General features: G+C 45.5%; 1 protein-coding gene across 1 annotated transcript; it reads left to right on the forward strand.

The window, feature by feature from the left end:
• Window positions 1-1919: 1919 nt before the first annotated feature.
• LOC144180611 (uncharacterized) lies at window positions 1920-27315 on the forward strand. The gene is made up of 5 exons (XM_077708927.1): window positions 1920-2078; window positions 12018-12146; window positions 22116-22171; window positions 25917-25988; window positions 27151-27315. Exons 1-5 carry the CDS (start codon window positions 2000-2002, stop codon window positions 27208-27210), a joined length of 396 nt encoding a protein of 131 aa, XP_077565053.1. The 5' UTR covers window positions 1920-1999; the 3' UTR covers window positions 27211-27315.

Below are 27315 nucleotides of genomic sequence, written 5' to 3' on the forward strand. Positions count from 1 at the left end.
CGAACGAGGGTGTCCGTCGCTTTTACCCCTGAATCGTAATGCATGCTAGGCCCTGGCTTAACGGTGACATTCGGGTCCTAACGACGTAAACACGCACCGGTAGCTCATCGCACAATTAGCTTAACTTCGCTTGGCGCACCGTAAGACATAATGTCAGGGATATCAACCTTTTAGTATGATGAAGGCCATAACACAGAAAAGCAGAGGGGTTAAAGTTTATAGAGTAGTGAACGCCCAAAAAACAGAGTTCACCGCAGTGGCGCATTTGCCAACGCGTTCTATGGATTTTCCCGTTTGTGCGAGACCAAAACTGACATAAGGTCAGCAACGTAGCACGTAGCGCGTTTACCAACTCATGCTGCAGTTAAACCACTAACACCGACTGTTCGGGTTTGTCTTGTGTCGACACCAATGACGGAATGCTAATCTTCACAGTTTAAACACACCTAAGAAAAAGTGGAAGCGTATGCCCGCCTTTATGTATTGGAACTTTACTTGGCTCAGTCAAGGATAAACACCTATTGGTTTCGTCGACAAACTTTAGGCTCAGACGCTACTACGGCACCAAACCCTCCACCACAATGTAAATGTATTCTTTAGATTTCGCCTGGCCTCAGCGATTAGCCAAGAAATGAAGCATCGCATATCCTCATCACCATGTCCATTGAAAGAGCAATGATATCTTAAAAAACTGCGCCAATCCACCCTGTGAAGTTGTTGAAAAGCGAAGCTGTAAACTACACCCACAACCATTGCTCATGCGACGTCACTTGACACACGTGACTCTAGAAAGAGTGAAACCAGACACAAGTAAAATGCACTTAGCCACCCCTTTATTACTTCAAAGAGATATTCTTTGATAAGTTTAATCAATGCATGATCCATGAATGGTGGTTGGGGTACTGTATGTGTGAAGTACATGAGTATACACTCTTTTTCTATAAAGTTACAGGAAGCCCAAACCGGGTGTTAGACGACCTTTCCTCCGTATCTGCCGCCGATTTCGTCGCCTCCTTCGGCGACGAGATCCATGCTTTGGCGTGAGCTTCCTTTAATTTTCACTACCTCCCAGCGCACGCGCAAGGCGCGCACACGGCCGCTACACGCTCCGTCAACGGAGCGCACAGTGGTGCGAGAGTTTGCGTGACGCTATCACGTGGTTGTCCGCGAAAATGCAGTGGCTAAACCCGCAGATGTTCGTGCGTGAGTGCAGTGTCTGTCATCCTCGTCTCCGCTTGGGCTCATAGCTCCGTCAGTAAGACAACGGGCTCTAGCTCCGTTTCTCTATTCGTTCGAGGTTGGGTTCCTGGCGGTGCCTGTAACTTCTTTTATTTGTTCGCGGGAGCTTTCTGTTGGTTGACACCAACGGTCGCGAAAGAACACTTGAGGGGTAGAGGTAGAAAGCCTTGCTTTAAAACCGCGTGCCCATATATTGATTACTTCGGTGTTTTGTTGATATGCTATATAAATAATGTTTGGCTGGGTATTAGCAAAATGCAGGAAAAATTTTGCCGTGATAAATATTAGCATTTTGTTTCAACTTCAGGCACGCCGTAGGACGGAAAGCTTGTAACGTTTAGTGCGGATGTCCGCATTCGTAATTGTGAGCAGTTCGCCCTGCGTTATTTGTTTACACCTGCTGAGGAGCGTCACACCAGCACCTGCCACGTGAAAGCTTAGCTCAGTTTCTGTTCTTCGTGCTGACAACACACCCTGATATTTTCCGCCGACGGGATCGGGTTTACGCATGCAGTGTGACGCCGGTATTGTGTTGGCCACAAGACAGATTGGTTATCAGTTGTCGGTCGAGGTTGCAGGCGGTCAGCGAAAAAGCCTAGAAAGGATATCTCTGCTACGGAAGCAACCCTGATTGTCTATGTATTGGGATAGATAAGTCCTGGAAGCTCTGTTGCAGCAATTGCTGATTACTTCAACCCGTGCTGCCAGGTTCGGCATAAAGCAGCCGCACACAGCCAGAGTATCGTGGTAAATTTGCGCCATGAAGTACGCCCCTGTAACAATTGGGGTTTGGGCTTTGATTTTGGCTACAGTTCTCCAGTGTGCTGCCCAGAGTCGTAGTAAGTACCACCGAAATTATTTCTTCTCGGTGTTTTGTTTATTTGATCTGGCAAGGTTGGTTGGTTTTTATTCTAGCCCCCACCTAGAGTTTACATATAAACGGCTTTATTTTTCAAATAGAACTGCGTAGGTATGTTTGAATGTGTGTCACAGATACTTCATCTTTTGCAGTAATAATCAATAACGCAGTGAGCATTGAACCACATCGCATAATGTTTTATTCTATAGAAAAAGAAAACACATACAAATGAGGAAGCGTTCTGCCTATTTTATAGGAGTAAGAAATAAAACAATTTTGTAGATAAAAAAAGAGTAAATACTGGTCTTCTCTTTATTACTTCTACACGTGCCCTCTATATGCTATGGTTAGATAGAACAAGCCCTTTTTACCGAATCACAGCTGTGATTGGCTAACTTCTATAGAGATTTTGTACTTATCGGTTCAGTGTAGAAACCCATCTGGGGTGCAATTCCAGAAGGCCCGAGTTTGAGCGAATCTCGGGCAAGGCGGAGCTGTGGTGATCATAATAAGCTCATGATAACATTCGGGCCAGGGTTAAAACAAATTAAAAATGCGATTCATGCTATTTGCTAATTATTGAGGTGACGTAATCGGCCCAGGGCAGCGCGCACCAGGCATGCACGACTAGGGCGTGGCGCATCTTTCATTGTTTTCTCTCGCTCCCCTGATACACTGCTAGTTACTGTGGGCACGCAAATCCAATTACTTCATTTTATTGTACTTTTACTTGATTAATCTGTATTTCACGGCAAAGTCCACTTTATGTGCTATTTGATGCGTTCATATGAGCTTTTTGTTTGGAATTTTTCGTCCTAAGAAGTAGTTTATGCCGCTGGTGGCACACAGTGCAATCATATGACCATGACCGACTGGCAAAAAAAGAAAGCGGGTGATGAAAGCGCGCCACATTCAAAACAGTTGCTCCTCTTATTACGTTATCGGAACCCTCCGATTTTCAACGCAAAATTTCCTCGGCGCGGTTGAGTCTGCTTACGTGCTTTTAAGGCGAAACCCTGGTGAGATGTATCAGCAACATCTTTTTTTAATTTATTGTATTTGCGCCTTCTTCCTCGGTTTCGTTTCTTTTTCTTTTGGCACGGATTACTTTAAACGGCTTTTTTTTCTGTTGTTGCGTGTTTGCGTCAGTTTCTTCTGTTTCCTTTGTTCGTCTTAGTGTGCAAGCAGACTGGAACACGCCACAGCCTCCCTAGAATCGGGGTTTTGCGAGGGTGGTGTGCACCTGTCCTACTCTTGTGACGTCACGTTCAGGCTTCACGCTGCACGTACCATCCTACAAGTGTTACTGTTCGAATCCACAGTGTTACGAATTTTGTGAACCGGCCACGTTAGTTCCTCAAGGGTCCAAATTCCGGGCCCTTCCCCCAAGTGGCCATGTGTTACGAAGGAATGAATAGCAACAAGGAAAATGACTTTTCAAGTTTGTTTGCTTTATTTCATTTTGCTCTTCACCGCTCTTGTTCGAAGAAGATCTCCACAGTCGTTTTTTTTCGTAGAGTTCAATCCCCTCACAACCCTTTCTTCCTTCGCGCCCTTCCCGCTCCCGCTATCCCTCCCTCTGGCGTCACGCGGTTGCTTTAATTCTAGCTCTCCCCTTCACTCGCTTTCCATGGTATGCTTCCTACCACATGAAGGTGACGCTGAACAAAACCCGTTGAAAGGTGTTAAGATCGCCTCTCACAGTAGGCACGCGCCGTTCATTGTACTATAGAGAGGATAATGAAAAGATGCAACAGGCCATCAAGCTATCGGGGTATTCGCCGTACCAACCGTGGAAGAGGAAGGCAGGATTATGTCCAATCCAGACGCGGGGATATGCGCCAAAGACGTGCCAGGGGAAGAAGATGAACTCCATAAGGTGCATGCGCGAAAAACGAGCTGGGGTGTCTCAACGCTCGGACCTGCGTTCCTATCGGCTTCATCCCTGCGAATAAACTACCTCAACCGGCTATCGGTGCTTCGACTGTCTCCTTGACGGTATATGCAATACGTATAAGCTGTCGTGCCAGTAACTTTTTTTCACAATGAATGCGCGTCACGCAACCCTTCAAGGGAGTCTGTCTGCCGCGCTAATAATAAAACGCACAGTCATGCAACGCTTCACTCGAAACTGTTTTGCGAGCAGACGATAACTGAAGCGCACGTTCCGTCTGCAGACGTATAGAAGCGCGGTAGGAACATGCTGAAGCCATGTCCGCCAAACCACCTAAAAGAAAGGCGAAGTCTTGGAAACACGTCTCCGTTGATCATATTGCGCCCACACCGGTTGACGGTCGACTGGTGGCGGTCGATGGTGCGGTCGCCACCAACGCTTCTGTAGAAGCTGCCCGGCGCGTAAAGCCGTAGCGCACACTACCCTTGCTCGTCGACGGTCATACAGCGAAAGCCGCCTCTAAGTTGTCGCAAACGGGGGTCTGTCGCCAAACGACTGCGCAGCCAATGCAAATCACTTTTCGAGAGAAAGAAGCGGGCTCGAAGTTCCTATTTTGTTTAAAAGACCTGTCCGGGCAGAAATATGCGTGCTACTGAGACCATAAATATTAACCACGCCGCGGCAGCGGGCACCACCGGCGTCCCGAGGTCAACTCGCCCGTGCAAAACCATTCCCGAGTTTCCTCCGAGTTCTAATGTCTGTCAAACACATCCAGCCCCTTCGGGGGCGCGGCGTAACAACCGCAGCCACACCCACCCCTGGTATCCGCTTTGTGAGGGCGTAGCGTTGTAGACACTAAGTAGTCACTTCATGCCCCTTAGCAGCGACAAGAATTTAGCACGAAACAAAAATGAAGTCCCCAGGCCACCGTCAGCTAACAGTGTCACAGTCGCGAGGTTGTTCGGTCCGAACTGGAGTTCACTATTGTAGAAGCCGACAGTAGAGGCAAAAACGACACGATTTTCCTATGGGAGCCTTCTTCATACACCGTGAAAACATAGTCGATGACTAATGACACAATTTCAACGCCTAATACGCACTCGCCAATTCTCAAACACCCTCTTCAATGCACACTCAAGCAAGCCGTAAACAAAAGCCATATTTGATGGTCGGGGGCAGGGCGCGTTTCATTCACCACAGTGGACCCGCTTGATTACTTGGTTTGCGCTTGCGCAGAGCTGCACTGGGACTGCCCTCTGGCCACGTTGCAAACATAATTCAGTAGAAGTACAGAACACCGAGAAAAATGGACCGCCCCTTACCGGGCGTGGCCAACAGCCACGCTGGGGATTTCAAAGTAGCAGTGGGGTTATCTAGTTTACGCTCGGGAATGAGCATTGCAGAGTGATTTCAGAGGGTGCTGCATGCGGAAGATAGCAGGCGCCGTACTTTATCAACGTAAGCGGCGCCAACGCAGCGCGCTGAATTTTCCAGGCGTGCTGCGCGCGATCCCGGCGGTTCAATGCTCCACTCCCGGCGATCGAATGCTCCACTGTCTCTACTTTCATAACCCAAGCAGCTGGAAACTCGGGAGTACGCGAAACTCGGGCCTTCTGGAATAGCGCCCCTGGACGCATATTTGAGGAATAAGACCATCCAAAATATCATATTTGGAATGACCTATGTAATACAAATATTTCCTGAAAAGCATTAGGCTTAACTTTCCCTACCTACTCGCACCTAGCGAGCTACAAATATTAGAAGCCTTAGTGCGGCATAGCAAATTGCCAGTGAACCGATAACCTGTGTTCTGTATGAGGGTAAAAATCAACCGACTTTTAAACCGATCTCAAGGGCAAAATACCTGCCTAATTCCGCCGATGTAAATTGTCAAGAAGTACAATTTAAATAAAAGGCATAATGGGACATTGTCTGTCTTTGTGAAATGGGCAATGATAATGTGAAGAAAAACTGCTCTACAGTTTTTAACGACGACAGCGGGAGAAAATTTGAACTTTATTCTGCCATGCTCCAAATGGGAAATGAAGTACTTCCTCCTTCAATGCTTCCTATTCAGTACGTCTAACATTGGTGCAAGCGAATGCTCCATTGGATGGAACATGAAGGTCTTCTGTAAACGCTCTGTGTTAATGTGATATATACAGGTCGCCTCAATTAAGTAAAACTACTTCGCTTCTTGAAGCGAGAAAGTAAATTGTAATACACGCTGTACTTTTACTTTTAATGCTAATGCTATACTTGAGACGTCATTTAAAATCAATGTTTTTTCCCCTGTGTTCCCCTTTTTTGTGTGTTAATTGTGTGAAGTACATCCTTTGTGCCCTCCCTGCGGCGCACCGTTTTTATTATTCGTAGGCATGATATTCCAGAATTTATCGTAATACAGCATGTCGTCACTACATCTGAAGCCTAATTGTTCTTTGCTTAACAGTGGTGCTGCAATTTCCAAAGCGTGAAATGCAGTGTTTCTGGTTTCAGCTTCGTGAGGTCTAAAAATATGCAAAAACGGTATCGATGTACGCCTACAAGGTGTTAAGGCTGGATTTTAGCTGTTTCAAGATCACTTGAGTTTTACGTACACTTCCTAAGGAGAAAACTATGAGTTGATAGGATTTTTTGAAAATCACCGCTTATATTTATTTTCCTTTGCAACGCACACGCAGGCGCGACAGCAATTCCACAGCATTAGTTGACGCGGTAGGTCCAAATTAAGCACAAAATTGCCGGAATCATGCACAGAAATTTCCGACGGCTCAAATATTAAAGAACAGCGTAATTTAGTTGAAAAGAAAGTTGAGATGTTCGGGCTTGTGTGATATCCAAACGGGAGACCACCGAAATCCGAGACTAGCAATCCCTTAAAGCTTCTCCTTATACTAGTTTGAAGCAGTGGGAGATTGCGCTGGGCAGCAACTACTTTGAGGCTCGAACACTCTTCGTCTCAATTACTCCTATTGGTGCCGCCAATCTGAAACCGGCGGCAAGTAGGCATTCCTACTCCACAGTAGTATATATAAGTGTGCGTGATTTTTCAGTCTCTTTACCCAGAACCACCACAGATCGGCTAACCTGGCTGAATAAAAGTTGATCTACTCAATGCGTTGCGACGTTATACCTAAAAAAGTTTTATAAGGACGTGCTCAGCACCCCAAGTGTAATTTACGCATGCTTAATTACTGAAGTAGCAATCAGGCCAGTGGAAATCTACATTCCCTTTAAATATACTCTTTGATGAACGATGCCAACGCGGGCGTCTGCAGAGTCATTCTAAGACCACGGAGACAAGCATTAGAAAAGATAAGTGTGAGCCTAGGAAACATTTGTTAGTGACATGTAGTGAGGGCTACATAAAGGATTGGGGCATATCGATAAGCAAGCAATTGTCTGAGTGGCAAGGTACGTTACCGCTTGAACTCCCTCTTTTTTGGCGATGCGAACGCGGACACATGCGGAGTCATAGTCACAGAGCAAAGAAAGAAAACACCTAAATGGGAAGGAGTGAGGAAATAAGGGGAGTACCTGTTCTCAAACTGGACATTTGCGCTTCTGTAATGACTGCATCACACTAGCACTTCGGTAACCTCCTAATTTTTATAAAGTCGTGAGAGGCGAATAGGTCGTGCCACGCCAAAACGTTTCCCGGCAACGCCAGCTTTATTACAAAACCAGCAATGCCGATGAGTGCCAAGGCTTCCGAGGTTGTCGACTCTTGGAGCTTAAATAAAACAGCTAAAAAGGGCCAGAGCAGCTTAAGCAGACTCAAATTAAGCATCCCCCACAGTACATGCTAAAAGTGCTTCAACAAGACGGGCTGTTGTGATAGTTGGTACATACTGAATGGAAAAACGTAGCGCAAAAAAAGACGAGGACGGTGGCGAGAACCCATGTCCACTGTTTCAGTCTTCCAGTGCATGTCTGTTATAAAAAACATTTGTTAATTCTTACAAAAAAAGATAGGAAGCGTCATTTAGATCTTTACTTATATTCTAGATCTAACATTTTGCCCAAGGAAAGTTTTGTTAACGACAAATAAAAAAGGGCACGTATAAGAATTAAGAGTAAACTCTGCGTTCTTATGAATTTCTGTCCCAGCTTTAGGGCTCCTATTTTTACACAACTTCAACTGACTGCCACTGGGGTGCTTTAAAGGCTCTCCACTTATTCATTTATTCTATTTTTGATGTCCCTTTACATTCAACCAGTGCCCGTTGGTACACAGCAAAACTTTCTGACATCGTGTTTTGCTAGTCGAGGATACCTTATAGACTCCTGTGAGCAAAAAATACTACCTCGCTTCCGTGACGGTCCTTTAAATGAATGTCCTTGCCAATATCCCTCAATAAAAAAAGTTTCACGGTGGCTGACTTACGAATAGTTAACCGAGTGACAACCTGACCCGCCTAAAAGGGGAATTCTTGTCAAGGTTTCTAAATGGTTGGCTTTCAAACAGGTAAAAGAAATGCATATTAACTCCAGTTCTAACCTCACAGCCAACGACGCAAATACTGGGATGGTCATTGACACAGCCCTGGCTATTACAGACTTGTAAGCTATTTTGCCTAGCTCTTCTCTCAGATCAGCAGCATGTAACAGTTAATTACGGTATTTATCTTCGACGTATGTGTTGACACAACTGGCAACGCCGAACACACACGAAAAAAGGGTGTGATAGTTTCTGCCTTAATGGTGAAACAGGAATGTATCATATATTGCTCCCTAAGAGGTAGAAAGGTTCTCCCTTTAAGAAGGACGTGCGCGTTTCTCTCCCTGGGGGTGCAGGAAGATTTCCCCCATTTGTGACCGAATAGAGAAGAGTTCCCCTTCTGGCAGCGCTACTCGAACAAGGCTTGATATGCGAGAAAGGCATAGCGAGCTGATCGGTTTGAGGATCGAGTAAGTACAAATAGGTAGGTTACTGTGGTCGTATGCGCTTGAAAGGCGCTAAAATAACACAGACATTACCTACCGAGAGCTAGAACTGCGGTTAGCAAGCCCTGAGGTCAATCGTATATGCACGACTCTTAGCATTCGTCCCGCTCGGGACTCCGCCTACACGTTTAGCGCGAACGCGCCGCTGCAAACAGAGAAGCATAACGATGGCATTCTCAATGCCGCTTTTATTTCCCAAATGCTTGTAACCGCGCCGTTCACCGACACACGAGATCACAAGCATCCAATGCGGCAGTTCCAGAACAACTAGTTGCTGTTAGTCGCCTTACCTTGTTGCAACCAATGCATCAAAACGCAGATCGCCTGCAGTCGTGCATTTCAGCGCTAAGGCGCTGCCGGCAGCACGAAAAACGGATACGTTGCATCCGACCGAGCAAGGAGATGGCACTGCTCGCCATGTAGCGTGCTCGAAGAGAAGCAATCGTAAACGTTTAAGTGACCGATAGATGACGCAAATGAAGTGGGGGAACGGGCAGCTACAACGCATCACTATCAGTGGGCGCTTACATCAAGGCGGTTTGTCTATGGCTAGCGTATTTATAGGCAACATTACAGAGGTCGCATGCTTGTGGGCACAAATTGCGAAGAAACATAGCACAACACAGCGACCTACACTTCATCGAAGACATTGCCAACGCGCAATACAGGCAACAGACAGCAGATCCAGCATAATACTCGTGTACATAACATTGCACAACACATGGCACGCTTTTCACATGTCCATATGAATATAAACCTCAATAAGCCTTCCACGGCTACAAAGTAGTTTTAGCGCTAACCGCAGAGCATGCAAGTAGGAACAATGAGCAGCAACGCGTGAGCCTCAGCTGTGTTTTGCTATTTTATTAAATGTAACCGGTAAAATAGCAACTTTTTATTAGTTTCAGGTTTTGTAAGAAGGAGTAGAATAGCTCAACGAAGAAAAAAACATGTACCAAAACCGTACGGCGCATACCTTCGAGTGATGACGCTCATTGCCTTGTTTGGTCCTTTCAGCGAAGAGCGCACCGCTGGTCTGGCAGCCGTTCAGGGACGCCAGCCAAAATACTAAGGAATGAGGGCCTTCTGTTGGTAACTGATGCATTAATATGCTGCGGTCCCTGCTCGTTGATGAAGAAAGCGGCAGTTATTATCATCGCTGCCATCTTTTATCCTTACGCGTCAGTAGAAACGAAGGTAACGTTGAACAGGGTGCAGGCGAGTCCTACACAGCAAGCATGCAGCGGCACCCACATATTGTGCGCCAAACACACAGCCAGTGCGCCGTGCATTTGCGTGGCGAGCACTTGGTGATAAAAAAAGACAGAGGACAAGCAAGTAGCATACTGCAGGGCCGGTGGTGCACAAAGTCGCCGTGTACGCCCGATCGGCGAAAGTCACTATGCAACGAAGAACTGTTTCGTTATCGGCGTCGGCGCGGACGGCAGATCGCAAACGACAGCGTAGAATGTATGCCCCTCCGTATCCCTGTTTCGTAGAGGTCGTACAGAGGGCGCTACGTGTCATTACACGTAGAAACTCTCTGGGCTGGGGGAGAAAACCTGCGACTTTCTCCCTTTTTCTACCATTTTTAATTAGAGTGAATGCAGTCTGATAACTTCCCCAGCCGGCATAGCGGATATTTTTTTTATTTGCATGATGACGCTGCTTTGAACTTGTTTAGATGTGAGTGACTGCCGGAGTCCGTAGAAGTGGCATACGTGCGACACCGACCGCATATACAGCGGACTGTACAATGCCGCAGCTACGTCAAGATGGGTTGCGTTAGGGCCTTGTGCAAGAAGCACGCGTTCTGTTGGTGTTGATTCTGGGACTCCTCATTTGCCTCATCCAATGTGTGCATAATTGTTCGTACTGCTTCAGTACCCGTGAAGTCAAACCAACCGACTGTTCTATGCTAGAGCATGGGTAGTCTGTAGTGAAGGCGGGGGTAAATGGCAAGTGCTCCCACAATAAGGCTACCATTAGCGTTCTGAAAAAAGAAACACTGAGGCTACCATTACCATTCCGCAAAAGAAGATATGGTGATATGAAAGCACTCAATGCTCCAAGAACGAGTCGCATCCTACGTATCTGGTACAGCTTCGCCATCGTTGCACGCACTACTCGAGCAAGCGAGGCGCACGAGCTAACTATATTTTGTATCACCCGGCTTGTGTTTTATAAGGCGCTGTCGTTATGTTGAGTGACCTTCGATTACACGAATGGTAGCGGCTTCTATGCACTAATTTACAACCCGATGCCCTATTCAACTACCAGGAGAGGCTTCTAACTAGCCAAGCTGAAATGAATATGAAATATTCCAATACTAGATTTCGTTAATTGCTTACGTTCTGCAAAGAAATACCGCTGAGATTGTTGCGCTGCCATTGAAAGTCGTGGCGCACCTTCTTGTTGGTATTTTGTAGTGTTTCAAACTAAGAATATTCTGTAGCACGTAAAGGCTGCGGACCTTTACTGTTGCAGTGAAAAGATGCTGTCGCTTTTGGAATTAAATTTGTAATCTGGGTTTCCTTATCATGTAATTCATGTAACGCAAGAGGGGCGTTGTTACTGCCAGGCTGCGGACTGAAACTATAAGTACTTTGATTCATACTGTTCCCCCCCTTAGTGATACCACTTTTTTGCGAATTCCTTCTACTCTCCACCTTCAAATAAGTGAAGCTGTCCAGAGCACTTTTCCCCGAATATCTTCCCCTTTTTCTGTTTATTGATTCCTTCTGTCAGCGTCTTATGACCTAAGCCAAGGACAAAACTGTAAGACACTCAACGGCACCTTTTTACTTTCTCGTTTTGTTATCAAAGTTAAATAGCCTTTTTTATTTTGGCTATAAGGTAAGTAGCGGAGGTTCGTGCCACACATATATCCGTGATATACGTATATGCCTCAGCCCAGTGATTGGTTTATATGTCGCTTGGCAGACAAAAAAGATCTCGTTGCGAAGTTGCTGCATTCCTTACAGTAATCTTGAGTATTTTTTCTTCAAACCGGCGCATTTGGTACCTAGCAAAAGTTACTTCTCTTTCTTGTAATGCAATGTAATTTTCTTGCAGATTTGCAGCTTTGTACACCCGAAGACGTAGAACGATGTCAGACTACAGGGAGAACTTGCGAATTGCATTGGGGCGTAGACACGTGCGTTTGCCTGTCACCAAAGGTGGAAGCGCATGGCCAATGCGTAGGTGAGTGTTTCAATCAACGAGTAGTACAAATAATTACCAGCGCACAGTTTGCAAGGGGATAAAAACATGTATTTAGGCGAGCAGAAACTACATATATTACAATAAACTATGAGAAAACTTGAGTGGTGTATTGTCGGTTGTGCTTTTAATGAACGCACAAACTAGCAAAGGCAATCTCTAATGCCTCGCCAGGTGTCCTTCGCACATCACTATTAGAAAAACGTTTTCGCAATACCCACTGGTTGGTTTTTTTAACACGTGAGCGTACGGTCCTTCTTGCTCTTGAACTCGCGGCTCAGCATTTTGCGGACGCCTATCTCCGGCTTCAGAAGGCCTAAAAGCTACGTTGTTCGCACACTCCTTCGTGCACTGGGCCGACCGTGATTGAAGTTCTTATTGTCTCAGTGGTCACGTTTACAGCTTTAGCAGCGGCCTCGGCTGCCTGTCACTCATTTTGTTGATCACCAGTACCAACATTTTGTAGGCGTGATTTCCATTTCTTTGCCTTCGCTGACCGCACAGGCTGTACACTCAATTTTAAACATGTACAAGTGGTCGGGCGACTCACAACACCCGTCGAGTAGGACTAGCCGGTACTCTAGGCTTCTACTTCCTTCCATAGCAAGGGGACTATCGTACCGAAGGCTCTGAATGCGCTATATGAACTTGCCTATTTTCTGCTCTATCAATCCCTCTGTTGACAGAGCGACGTTTTCCTTTGATAGAACGACGCGAAAATATTGCCAACGTACTCATCTATTCTTCACGCAATCATTCAATGTTGGCAACCAAAAATTGCAAAAGGACACTTAGGAGGTGAATCGAAAACGTATTTCCAACCTCCTCCCGCGGCGGCAGGCAGCCTTCTTTGCTACCAAGAACAAATTGAAAATTCGTTTCGTGCTAGTCCAGGCCTCAATGTTGGTAATGTAGCCTTCAAGCCTTCACGAAGGCGCACGTCGAATGTTACGTAGTTTGTAATTACGTACACACATGGCATTGTATTTTATTGTACGCCACTTTTCCAGTTCCGTAGATTAGTCGAAAAACGAAACCATTCTTGGAAACTCTTTGACATAGGACGTGAGGTAAAATGCAGCTTACCTTGGCAGCGATTTACATAATACGCGAGTGCCCACCATAGTTGTTTTAAAATCTCCTCGATAGTGCTCGCGGCCTGTAGACAGCGTAAATTTTCGTTGGACATTTGCGTGCAGTGATAGCAAAGACCAACAGTAGTTGTTTACATTTACTGGTATTTTGTAGATTGCGTCGTTGATTGAATATTCACCTAATTTTTGTATGATATATTTCGATCATACTTAAATTTGAATGCGATGAAATAATTTTAGTGTGTATGGATTCTCTCACAGCGCTCTCGCGTGAATACTGAGTGCTTTGTGTCTGGTTTAAGAGGCGCTGGAGGAGCGGCCACCCACCGTTATAGGACCGGCCCGCTAACAGAACGCCTTTACGCTACGTGTGTTACCTAATGAAAGCGCCAGCCGATAGTTAAACAACTAGCACGTGGGAAACGATTGGCCAGCGCGTACATGCGCTGTCACTTGCGCCTTGAGAAAAAACATGGCCTCGTATCTGTTCCTTTTGTTGCAAATGTCGACAAAACACGATGTCGACATTCGCCAAGTAAATGCGTCCCTTCGCTTTTTCACTCACCTTTAATATTGTAACTCTTGCGTCGCTCTCCTCATAAGATAAACACGCTAAGCTAAACACGCTAAAGGTTTGCTTAAGACAATTTACATTTACCGCGTTAAAATGCTCCAGGCCCACTGCTTCGATGCCAGCGCTGCCCTACGGTGGATACGCGCGTGAATCAAGGCGCCCTACTTCAACGTTTATAGAACCGCGTTGCCTTAGTCCACGTGCGTTCCAAGCAGAACGTAAAACCTATTTAATGAAACCTTTCGTAACTGTTTCCGCTTTATTTCTTAAAATCCCGCCAGAAGCTATAGTGGCGCGGGCGACAGCAGGCGACAGTGCGATTTTTTTTCCTCCAGTGGATGGTGTTTCATTCCACAAAAATCAAGCATCTATATTTTTTTTATAAACGAACACTGTAAATATCCCTTATGTAATAGTTTTATGTTTTGTATTTGCGTAACGTCTTGTCTTTGTTCAAGAATGTTTACAACAATTAACGTATAAACCGGACTCAGACGTTCAGATTTGGCTCTGCGTATATAACAATGATCGCGCAAACTTCGTTTCACTTTTGGTGGGTTGCTGAATCGAGTCACAGACAGACGAACAGACAAACAGACAGACAGACAGACAGACAGACAGACAGACATTTCTGTGTTTCTACTGGTAAAACCATGGCTGAAGGAAGAAGGACTAAATGTATGCCCATGGACACATAACTGTCGATTATGCAAAAAGCTGGAAACAATTGAGCACATCTTTCTGGGCTGTTGGGATGCTGTGTTCCACTGGCACATCCTCCATGTTGAGAAATAAAGAAGCGCAGGCAGGGGGCGACGGTAGGAGGAGAGGAAGAGGAGGACAGGAGAGGAAGAGGAAGCAGGACACCGAGGTGCTCAGACAGGGAGAGAGGCTCCAGCAACTGCGCAGCCCTGCTGCTTCCGTGACTGCTGTCTCGGGGAAGTCTCAAGGACACTCCCGAGATCTCGGCATCGCTAACGCGGCTATCGTTTTTGAGAGAGCCCAGCGGTCCTGCGGTGAATCTAGCCTAGCCAACGAGACTTCTGCTTCAGAGATGACCAAGTGGCCCCAGACGGATGCTGGCATCACAGACGCGATTCCAACTTCGGAGACGTCACTACTACCCTTTCGCAAACCTCGCTTCGACAACTTGACTTCCGCTCCGGAGACGTCTGACCCGTTCTGCCACGGCCCTAGCGTCGATGATGCGACTCTTGTTTTGGAGACCACCGAGCTTTCCCGTAGTGACCTTTACGTCGGCGACGCACCTCTCGTTTCGCAGGCAGTTCAGCAACCAGGTATCGAGTCGAAGATATTTTCATTGGGTCCAGCAACGAAAACGCGATTCGTGCAGAAGGTGGAATCGCTTCGGGGGATAACGAAGCGCCTGCTCCTCCGACGCTCCGTGAGCGAGCTTCGACGCCAGAAGAGAGCTTCGGCCGCGCTCGTCAAGGCCCGGTGGGGAGGTATCCTCGTGGCGAAGCAGAATAGATGCGTCTATGGTGATGACCCCTTCTTCAGGAAGCGCAACTCGATTCGGGACGAGCCGTTGTACCCTGTTGGGAGCGGCGAGAGTGAAGTCCTATGGTTCGCAGAGATAACAGACAGGCCGATGGAACACACATATTTCCTCATGGAAGCAGTATCAGACGTGGAGGCGACGGCAATGCCATCACGCTACCATGATGCTCTCTGGAAATTTTGCAGTCTACCTCAACTGTTGCCATTTGATCCTGGCGGCTTCCTTGCGACCGAAAACCAGGAGCATGGTCTCTATTTCCGGTTGAACATATGAACATTCGCGATCTTCGCTTTATCCCGTAAGTCACTTTAATCCAGGAAATCCGGAAGCGCTCGTTGCCCGTGACGCTGGCTATAAATATGTACCGAGATCGACGGCACCGAGACATCCAGCCAAACGCTCCACTGAATCCCACAGCCAGCCTACAAGCATAGCTACTGTGGAATTATTCGCCGCCGGAAGTCGAACAACTGGTCGTAGTGAGGCCCGGACTTCGCCACATCCCGCGCAGCTGCCAGCTAGCTCCCAACCAACTTGGTGGCGGCGGGAGTATGTTAAGAAATAAAGATGCGCAGGCAGTGGGCGACAGTAGAAGGGGAGGAAGAGCAGGATCAGGGTGCGCACTGCCTCGCTAATTGACACCATCACCACATCAAAAGCCAGACGCTGGTCTTCTTTCGCTACACTCCAACCAACCTTGAAAAAAGGCTTACCATTAACGCCTTATGACATTCGCTTTTTGCCCTAAATAATGATGGAGGCGTGCCGAATGGTATGTTCATGGCACTTAGTCTGCATTCTATGCTGAAAACTCGCATGGCAGTTCCAAATGCCAAAGACGATGCTCGCACAGTGCGACAGTACTTCATTGGAAGCGTTGCTTATATAAGAGAAGTATATTGAGTCATGCGGAAGAACCTGAGTGGTTACCCATTCTGGATGTTCTAGCGCAGTTTAAGATGTTTTAAGCCACCCCCTTCAGCCGACTGGTGGCTGGAGCTACTAATTTGTGTACTGTACAGTGCGTTCTGTATTATCGCCAAGCAGGCAATAAAGAAAAAAAGTAGCCAAAGAAAGGCTCTCGTCTTTAAAACGCGGAGAAGAAACGGATACCTTCACGCTGCGCCCGCGGCATCTGTTCGTGTCTAGCGCAGCAGCATTTTGCTGCACGGGCGTCTGCAGTGTGGAGCAAACCACCTACGCGGCAACGTTTACGCATTACATGATTAATCTATAGTGCTTTTATGCTGCAAAGAAATTCTTGGTCATGTGCGCAATTCTTGAGTGATCGTGGCGGCCTTTGTAAACGTCTGCTTTGGGCTTTCCTTTGCACCATCTATTCGGAAAAAGATTTGGCTTATAAATACAAAGCAACAGTGCAAGAACCTCTTAGGTAGTTATTTCTTGGGAAATTTCAGCTTACTGAAGCCCGTCTGATTCAAAGACACCGAGATTATATGGTTGATAAAGCAGGCATCGTGGTAGCAGAATGACGATCTATTCGCTGCTTGTTCTTGAAATAGGGACTCAGGCATGCGTACCAAAGTCTAAATTACTGTCATATAATATTTTACCCCATATATAAACGAATACGCGTTATTCCCTTTTGCTTTGCTGCCTCTATAATTAGTAGTTGCCAATAAATGATTTTCACTTCGCTCTGCGCCTGGAAATTTCGTTAACCGGCAAATACTCTTAGACTCAGTGCTAAATGGGCTTCCCTGAATTAACCGACTTAAGTAGGTGTTTTATCACCTGAAACTTTCAAATAAACTACGCTACCATGTCTTGCTTCACCTTATATTTATGCTGTCACCCCCAGTCATTCCCTCCGGAACGCCGTGGCATAAATTTGAAAACACCGTACCGTTTATGTCGTCGTACTGTGTTATTATGTGCATCAAATTTACCGAATAACGCACAAGATTACGTTGAAATGTTAGTCAATTTGGAAAGCTGATAGCAGAATGTATTGCCTTTGAAGTGTCTTTGTATATTAGTGATAAGGGCTCGCTTGCTCTTGCCTACAGTTCTCTTCTTTTTATTAGAAATTTTCTGTCGGTGTGGCTCGCTGACGTTAACGCAACCTTACGCTTTACCTGCACGCTTACGATGTTTTGGAAAGTACGTCATACAACATTACATTTGCAGGCGTAATGATGATGTTATTTCTGTTTACATGTAGTGTTCATATTGAACTGCAAATAAATTTTATAGCCTTCGTTAAATAAGGAGTCTCTCCCGTACTTCCTTTATATGAATAAAGTGTATCAAACAGGGAGGTTTAGAGCCATTTTGCAATACAAGAGGCTTCTATGGGTAACATTAGTGTCACTAGATAAGGTATCAGAGTACCGCCACTGAGGCACGCAATTCAGTAACGGCAGCCATTTTGGTGTTTACCAGTGTTGCGAGTTGCCGCATCTGCGGCCTAGCCGCTAACTTCGACGGGGTCGTTTGTTGCCAACACTGCTGAAGATGCTGCGAAACGGCATCTTTGAACTAACTTCTTCTGCTGAAATACTACTACAGGCGTCATCTTTGATTCGCGTTTGGAATAACGTCATTCGCTCACAGCCGCAGAGCATGAAGGACAAGCTAAGTCTACCAGAGTTGACCGACTAAAACCTATAAACAACAAAATGGCGGCGCCCATGAAGCGTCGGAGTGTAAACACATGCCACGTGATGTGAATCGACCAATGATCATGGAGGCGACAAAGAACTATAGGAGAAAAGAGTGCCAGTACTCAGTAACCTTATCTAGTGACACTAGGTAGCGAACAGCTTCTATGTCGCTGCTAACAAGAAACCTTCTCTTGGAACCACAATTCCAAACTATAGCCTTAAAAGTCCGAACTGACTCAAAATACACATATAAAATATCAATATTGAACATTGTTCTCTAAAAGCTTGTCCGGCGATTGTAGTAGCACGGTCTACTTTTTTTATGGGTTCTATTAGGCTTCACTACACTACGCGCGGCTCGTTTATGTTGTTCCCCAACCTTTTTTTTATTCGCTTCCTTGGCTGATTTAGGGCCAATAAACCACTTATAAAGTGTCCACATAAAAAGTATAGGGTGTAATATACACGCTATAAAACTTATAGCGTGTATAATAAAAAAATACATATGAGAGGAGAAGAAGTCTGGGTGTGACACCGGGCGCGACACAGACGCACTTGCGCATACAAAGAAACAGTTAGGGACCTACCGCACCGGTGCAGACGTGGTGTTGGACTACTGTGTGCGAAACATCTACCGGATATTCGCTCCGCTGTAACGAGCTCATTATAGCTCGAAGAACCCACCATAAAGTATGTGCTACAATTCATGGGTACACCAAGGCTTATTATTCTGAACAAAACAACAAAAATTGGCCGCGTATCTGCTCCTTTCGTTGCAAATGACGTCAAAAGACGATAGTCTTTATCGGCTTTTGCGAAGTAAATGCCTCCCTTCGCTTTACCGCTCACCTCTCATGTTGTTCCTCTTGCGTCGCGCTCCTCCCAAGGTAAAGACGCCAAATGTTTGCTTAAATCATTTTAAATTTTGCGCGTTCCACTGCTCCAAACCGGATGTCTCGATGCGAACGCTGCCGTACGGCGAAGACGCGCGTTAATCGAGGCACCCTACTTCAACGTTTATAGAACCGCGTTTCCCTACTCCACGTGCGTTGCAAGCAGAACGTGGAAACTATCTAGTGGAACCTTGCGTAACTGTTGCCGGTTGATTTCTTAAAATGGCGCCAGAAGCTATAGTGGCGCGGGCGACAGCAGGCGACGGCGGAGTGAATTCTTTTTGTGCAGTTGATCAAGTATTTAATTTCTCAAAAGTCAAGCATGTTTGAATTTTTATAAAGGAACACTGCAAATATCACTTCTGTATTGATTTATTGTCTCATATTTGCGTAATGTCTTGTTCTTCTTCAACAATGTTGACAAGTATGAACATTACACCGGACCAAGAGGGGTAGATTTAGCTGTGACTATATAAGACTATTGCGCAGGCATTCTTTTGCTTTGGCCGGGTGACTGAATCGAGTCACAGACAGACAGACGGACAGACATACAGACAGACCAAAATTTCTGGGTTTAAGTAGCCCAAGAAAGACTATCGTCTTTAAAAATATGCCTAACCAGGCCTATTTTCCATTTTGATTTTGCGCAGGTTTTCATGCATTATAGACGTCATGAAAGTTAAATTACCATGAGTGAGCTCTAATGCTATCACCTATAGGCTGGTTCTAGAATCACAACAATTTCTACTTTGTGCACAAAGCATGTGCCGCCACTTGGTTAGCATTCCCACTGCTCCGGAAGATAGGCAAGGGAGGGCAGTAGGGTGGTAGGGGCCCTTGCACAGGAGTTGGAATACAGTTTAGGGAGTGAAACAAGGTGGGGTGCTTGGGTAGGAGAAATATGGCGCTGAACAGAGGTGTTGAAGTAAGTTCAGATTTGTAGTCGCCTATTTTAACGGCGGGTAACCTAGGCTACATGCGTTGACGGCACCGTGGGTAGTCGCATAGAAATTCTTTATGTCAAGGATGAACGGCCTCGGCGAAAATGAATACGGCCGATTCACCCACCTTCGACAGGACCGCTCGCGAAATAATTTCGCGTCCAGTGGCCTGACCCGCCTCATTCCTTGTGAGAAATTGAATGTCCGCAGGTGCACACCATTTAGATGGATAGTTAGGATTCAATGGCTTGAAGAAATTTCATTGCGAAGGATTATAGCGTTCCTGTGAGGTATGTTCGGCCTCTTTCGTGAATGTCTGTTATTATTATCAGTCGCCCCGGGTCTGTGGTGGCTGCGACTTGCGGGTTGGCCGCCGCAAGGCAAAGGACGCCCGATCCCATGTGGTGGGGCAGCGGAGAAAGCTCGAAGCTTTGTGAACTTACAAGACGTCGCTCAACTTTCTCAATATAAATGATTTTCTTCAACTGTAATACACATTTGCTCTCTCGCTCTTTTACATTCCATTCATTAGCTCACCGAGAGGTTTAGATAATGAAATATCACGCTATAAATGTTTTTTCCGAAAGCTATGTGCGCATCAGTTACAGACAAAAGAAAGATATTACCGCGGCATAAAAGTATTCTGCCCATGCAAGTAAGTATACTGAATCACAAGGGCATAGCCAGGGTGGAAGGGGGTTGGGTGTCAGAACCCGCTTCCCAAAATTTTCTGAATGGTGCATTTCTCCCATCCGGCCCCTCCGCATTTGGGCCTTTTTTTCGCACGCGCTGTTCGCAGTCCGCATCGACACATACATATGTAGGAACAAAATAACAGATTTAGGTAATTAATGGTAATTAAATAATGCTTTCGTGCAGGCTATTTTTCTTTTGGGTTTTTTTTTTTTGTAGGCGGTGAGAAGCACCGCTCGGAGAATATTGCTGGCTACGCCTTTGCCGAATTGCTATTTGTGAAAGCACTCGTACTTAGGTTCTGCAGTTTAAGCGTTTCAAAGACGAGCCGCAGAAAGCGGAACCACCCGCTCCTAAAAGCAGGCTCTATAAGATTATAGAGAACAATGCTTCTCCTTACGTGTTATTATTTATTTACGAGCCTAGAAAAACTGCCGAAGAAAAATAACAGCACATGAATATTCAGCTTCAAAAAGGTCAAAAACGTGCAGTGGTTGTAGAAAACAGCGGAATAAATTCACTTTCATTAAAAAACGTGTATTGGACCGGCCTAGAGCAATCTTTTTTGCTTGGTTGCTGCTGTCGCGTCAAACGGCCAACGCAACGCTAGCAGCGTATAAATTGACCAGGAACCAGCCTGATTTAGGCCACCTGTAACAACGCAGCTTTGTATACCTACTCTTGTTCTATCGAGCAAATGGTTGGAAGTTGTTTCATATTGAAATCTTTATTTTACTCGGTCGGCACAGAAATGCTGACGACGGAAATAGAACAATTGTGAAGTAATTTCTTTTGAAATAAAATTGAGTAAATTTAAATTAAAATATGAATGCGGTTCAGGGCCTCCACAATCAGAGTTACGCACAACTCAACCGTGACTACTTCATCGCGGCTCCAGCTTACAAAAGGCCGAGGTAGGAATGCGTTTCGGGTTTCGACTTAGGAACGCGTCCTAAAGACGTGTACTAAGGCGTACACGAGTAGATTCTGTACTTTAATTACATAAGTACGAATCAGGCGAGCAGCATATTACGACACGCTAACTGTTGTTTTTGCTTTATGACTGTAACGCTCGTTTGTAAGCGACTGACGATAGTGGTACCAATGATATCATTAGGCATCAACTGAAGGCATCAATTGTACGGCACTGTCTCAACAGATCGCGGGCGAAAATTAGAAATCCGAGTGTGTGCTTTCCGGACTTTCCACCTAATTTTATTGTTTCAGCTCTAACGTTGTCAAGCGGTACCCAAAGATTAGCGTATAAATGAGTTTGAGGTAGCTCTACCTGACGTTGTAGTGGTGGTTGTTACAGCTACCAAGCGTTAGCACTCGGCACTCCGCCGAAAAGGAAAATTGGCCAAGGCTGTGAGACAGAGAAACAGAAAAAAGAAGGAAAGACGCAGGTGTACAAGGCGATTACCATAATGAGGTTATATGTTCAGCAAGTGCACAATAATTCTTGGGTACTCACCACGTCTCACAGGATGCCTTAGTGGGCAAGTATTTTTTCTTTTGTTAAAATATAAAACCTACCAAATATTCCACAGCCCAGAGAGTGCATTTGAAGATGTTTTGTTGTTGTACGAATGTTTTTCTTTCCACAGATTCTCCGTCCGTCGATACTACCGACAAATGTAAACGGGCACTTTCACCGCCGAATGTGAGTTTACAGCAATAGGTACTGAGCGACCTCATTGTTTTCGGGGTGTTTTTCGGGGGTTAGATATCAGAGTGCAGTTCTTGCACATAGCTCTTAAGAAACCAAGCACTTGTCCTATCTGTAAAAAATGGCCGAATTTAAGGTTTCAAAGGTTTGTTTGCTTCAGTTTCGGGGACTTGTTGATTTAACAGATGTTATTCGTTTAGAAAACGTTGTTAATTCTTCCGGCGATGTGCGGTCTGCTGCCTTACGTTTGCAGAGGTGTACGTGAGAGATAAATCTTTATTTAGTGAGGAGAATCAGCTAAGATAAATGTCACTACTGAATTACGTTATACAGTCAAACCCGGTTATAGCGAACTGTTATATGCACGGGGATTAGTTTGATGTATCCAATAATTCGATGTAGCCGAAACCGTATATAACGAATTTTTTGTTACGAGTTCGCTTTACACGGGACCCTCCCCTTCCTGCCATTCCCACATAACGAAACGAACACATTATGTATGCTATTACCTTACACAAAACAATCCATTTACTGCATGAAATAAAGCTACTTTCCGCCATAACTCCCTAATACCCAAGAAAGGGGTGATTTTTGTTTTCACTTTCGTTTTGGCGGCACCAACTAACAACGCATTCTCCACACGAGACAGTTTGCACCAGTTCAAGTACCTGTCCTTCAGTATCGAAGCAATATGGGCGGAGAACATCGGCTTGCAAAAGCGCTTCATAAATCTTCGGACGACGTTACGTTGTGACATCTTCAGTCTCTTTAGTGCTTTCAGCAGCACCAGCTGCCATGACATCGGTGACGGTGTGTGCGCTCGAGGGGCTCACAATGATAGCAACGTCGTCGTCAAAACTCAGGAAATCCTTTGAGGACACTCCTTTCGGCGCAGCATCTGGGGCATTGGCGAGCTCTTCCATCAGTTCGCCGATGATGGCGTCTTGGTCCGGACTCGCTGGCTGGATGGGCTCCGTCGTGAATCCCGTGCGTCGGAAACAATTGCGGAAGGTGTCGGGCGTCACGTCGGTCTATGCGAGGCTGAACATCTCAATCACGGCCAATCAGCACCTCAATAGGCGCTCCGATACCACGCATTTCAGTGGCAATTGTAGGCGCGTCGAGTTCGATATATTCGATGTGAACTGCGTTATAAGGAATATGCTTCGCATGCATTTTCGTAACAAATTTGCTTTTGTTCGATATATAGCGCAATTCGCTCTATGCGGGTTCGTTATGATTGGGTTTGAGTGTGTTGTTTGTGGTAGTAACTCCCTAGCATAATATTGCATATTTGCATATAAAAGTGTTACCTGAGAAGAATCCGCTCTTAGATGAGGGAGGCTAAGGATGTGTTACACTTGAAACATGCCGAGTGTCCATTTATACAAGATGCAAGCTTTTCATCCATCGGGAAGAGGTAGTTGATGTATGGATTTTCGGGCAGCTCATGAACACACGAAAAATCGCTGTACTGTATTATTTACCACGTATTTGACGAAAAACTAGAAAGCTTTTGCACTAGTTTTGTTACTCAGCTACACGACAGCGCTGCTTTCAACTCTGTGAGCACACTACTGCAATTCCCAATTTCCTCGCTATGCAACTTTGCGAGAGAATATAAAAAATTACTCGTAACATCTTAAAAACCCAAACCTTTATATTTTAGCCGGCCATCAGACCGGAATTTCGAAACTGTTTTTGAGAGACTACATGCGTAGAAGACCAGCTAATAAGCGAGCGTTGGTAATGAAGTGTAAGCTACAGTTATCTAACAATAATTGTAATCTTCAATGTAGTGTGATTTAGTGCAGTGACTTTGCCAGTCGGCGGCTCAATTCTGGAGATGCATGAGATCTGTATGCATGCTTGATTGGAAAATGACATCAAGATACGGTTGCTACAATTCACCCGCGAGTTTGTCAAAATTTTTGTAACTGTAATGCAATGGCTATATTCCAACCACTGTAGGTATAAGCAGAGTCCTTCTATGCTTCTCTGGTCATGAAACTTCCGGCCAAGTTTCGCACGGAGACAAAGGCGACCCAGAGGGGCGCCACCGCAGATCGGAGGGCATCAGGTGGCCGTCGCTGCTCTGTAGCCAGACCGGCAGTCAGGAACGCAGTAGCAGCATGCCCGTTCGTACCAAATTTTTTCGCCACTCACAAAATGATAAGACGATTTGAGCGGCCCACGACACGTAAAGCGAATGCGCACTGCTGACAAGGCGGCGAGCGTCTGTTGTATCTTACTCCGTGGTCCGTTCCCTGCCAAACGCGCTCTGACCAGGCCCCCGGCTGCCCTCCGATGAACACCTGCGCCGCGGCGCGGCCTCCCGGGGCAGAGTACGAAGCTCTGCCATAGCGTGAAGGCGAAGTTTCATGACCAGAAGGGCATTGAAGGAGTCTGGTATAAGCTTTGAAATATAAAAGCCACAATGCGGCTGTCATATTCTGCGGAAAATGCTAGAAGAGGGCTCGAGAACTCTTTTAGGAAGTCTGTAATAGTGGCCATTTTGCTAGTCTTTCATCCCAGTTTTAGCTGCGGCCGGTAATAACGGATTGAAATTGGCACAAAGCTGCTAGCAATTTTCATACAGGGGTTTCCATATAGCAAGGAAACTGGAAAGTAAAAAAAAATTGAATCAGAATACACTCGTTCTGACGTTAATTACACATGTTGTGAATTGTAGCATAGCATGTGAAAACCATGGATAATGGAGATCACAATTATAAGGCAATCTTGAAACCCGCTATTTGAAAAAGGACCTCGCTTGCAGGAAAATTATTAGGAACAATTAAAATATGCTTTGTATTCCCACGCAAGTTATTAACCACGTATATAAGTATAAGGTTTTGATTTTTTACGTAGCGCCATGTGTCATGAAATGGCCGAGTAATGTGCTTAGCCTGGAAAAAATGAAATTACTGATGAAACAACGGGGTAGAGGGCTGAAGTTGGGCCGTCTTTGAATATTTTTGTAAAAAAAATGGGATACTAGTTTGCCATACGTGTACAATATTCAAGAGTGTGTGCAAACCTGCCCTTTTTCTTGTACTTCACACAAACGATATTTTAGTCCACTGCTGAAGCAGTACGGCGTTCTTCCGAATATCCGAGACATTTTTACAGCTGCCAGTTATAGTGACTGTTTTTCATCGTGAGAGGATATCTCTAACCTGATGTACCTGTGCACGTATACTTTTGTATCAAGCGGGTATGGTATCTCTGCAGTTTTCATAGTAATCATGTTTTTCTAAAATGCAATCTTAGGTTCTCATCTGTGTAATGTGTGTTCATTTATTATGTGTCTAAATGTATCGATGTAACGTGTTTTATCTTTTGTTTACAATTATTTATGTGTGCCTTTTCTGCGGAAAGTCTTTAAAAGTGTCAGTGTAGTCAACGTGCCCGTTTTTTTTGTCTATGTTTCTTTCATCAATTTGTGTAACCCAAGTTCAGACAAGTAACACACTGCAGCATGATTTTTAAAAGAATTGGAAGCGTCACTTAATAAAACTTACGTGATTAAAAAATATGCGAAAGCTCCATGCGGTGTTTTTATCCAAGAATTTCATGTGTAAACGAGCTGCCAAAGATGCCAGTGAGTTACCCACGCGCGATCGCACCGTTCTGAAACTTTAAGGCGACAGATTCGGTACATGATAACAACAATAGACGGGCACTAGTTGTATTGAATTATGTCCAGATTGCGTAAAATAATGCAATGTTTTTTAAGGTGGAGTGCAAATACATCTGCCAAGGATGGCCCATTCGTCTTGAAAATGAGCCGGACGGCACCGTCTGCCAGGTAAGAGAAAGGTCCGCTAGGCAAGGTAAAAACAATGAGCACTGTTACATTCCCAAATATTTTTTTATTATTATTCAGGGTCTAACTAACGTCTGCATTGAATATCAGAACGCCACAATCTATAGATAGTATTCACATAAACGGTTAGCGGCCGATTTGTTCTATTGGCAGCACTAAAAACCGCAGTGACCGTGCCCAACGTGTCGGCGCGTGCGTCCGCATCTCAAAAAAAGAAGAAGAAACAGGCGTCGGCGTCCCTCGTGTGCGCCGTTAGGATCGATTATCGGCCTTGGCGCCAACAAATATGAATAATTGCAGTGATATTGCGTGGTGATGCTCTACTCGCCATTAAAAACTCCTCCCTAGCGCCGAAAAATGGAGCAGCGGTCTCGAAGGAAGCGCGCACGACGCCCGAAATGCCTACGCCGCAGTGAAGTCGCCTGCGAACCCAAACATGAACACATGTGCACATTGGCCACGGCAGATGTTCAATGCGAAAAAAAAACATACTGTTTCCGTAGAAGTGAGGATCACGTGCACGGCGATTGAGATACGGCGGTAGCGTAGCAGTGAGTGCATTGTTAGCTTGGGGACTAGCGACATCTATCGGCAAGTAGCTGAAGGGGACGTGCTGGCCGAGACGGTGATCAATCTGGGGCCGATACGTCTGCCGATACCAAAACACGGTAGATCACCATCAGCTCATCCGTGCCGACGACCTGCGACAGGTAGGCTCCGTGCGACACATAGGCTCCTCCATGCCCTAGCCCGCGTGTACCCATTGCTAAGGCAACACACATGGTTGCTAGAATCCGCGTTACGACATTAAATACAACCTATGCGCAGGAAAGGAGGGACCGTTACACGTAGAAACACTGACACCATGGCACATGCAGCATTCATTTAGAACGACACGCGGGTTTACAATTAGGTGTGCCATAACTATTTTGACACCAATGTAGGTTGGCTTTACCACAACCTACAAGATATTCATTGATTGTTGTTCATTATGCCACGCTATTTTGCTGTGTTGACGCCAATGCTTGATAAAATTGGGAAGCGAATTACAAAACAAAAAGGAAACAAAAGCGTTTTAAAATAATTGAGGGCAATGCTGTTCGGTCTCTCATGCATTGTTTTTTTATTTCTCATTTATTTGAAGCTGGGACACTACGGACAAGACCTGGGAGTCTGCGTTAGTGGCCAATGCGAATCGCCATAACAAGGACCTTCGAGGTTTCAGCTTAGCTACACCCACATATAACTTCGTGGGCGCTGCTGCTGTAAATGAAGCGGCAAATATAATAAATACTTTCTACTTGTTCGT

Source organism: Haemaphysalis longicornis, unplaced genomic scaffold (genome assembly GCF_048455015.1).
Source record: "Haemaphysalis longicornis isolate Haplotype H1 unplaced genomic scaffold, Haemaphysalis longicornis Haplotype H1 scaffold_4, whole genome shotgun sequence".
NCBI lineage: Eukaryota > Metazoa > Arthropoda > Arachnida > Ixodida > Ixodidae > Haemaphysalis > Haemaphysalis longicornis.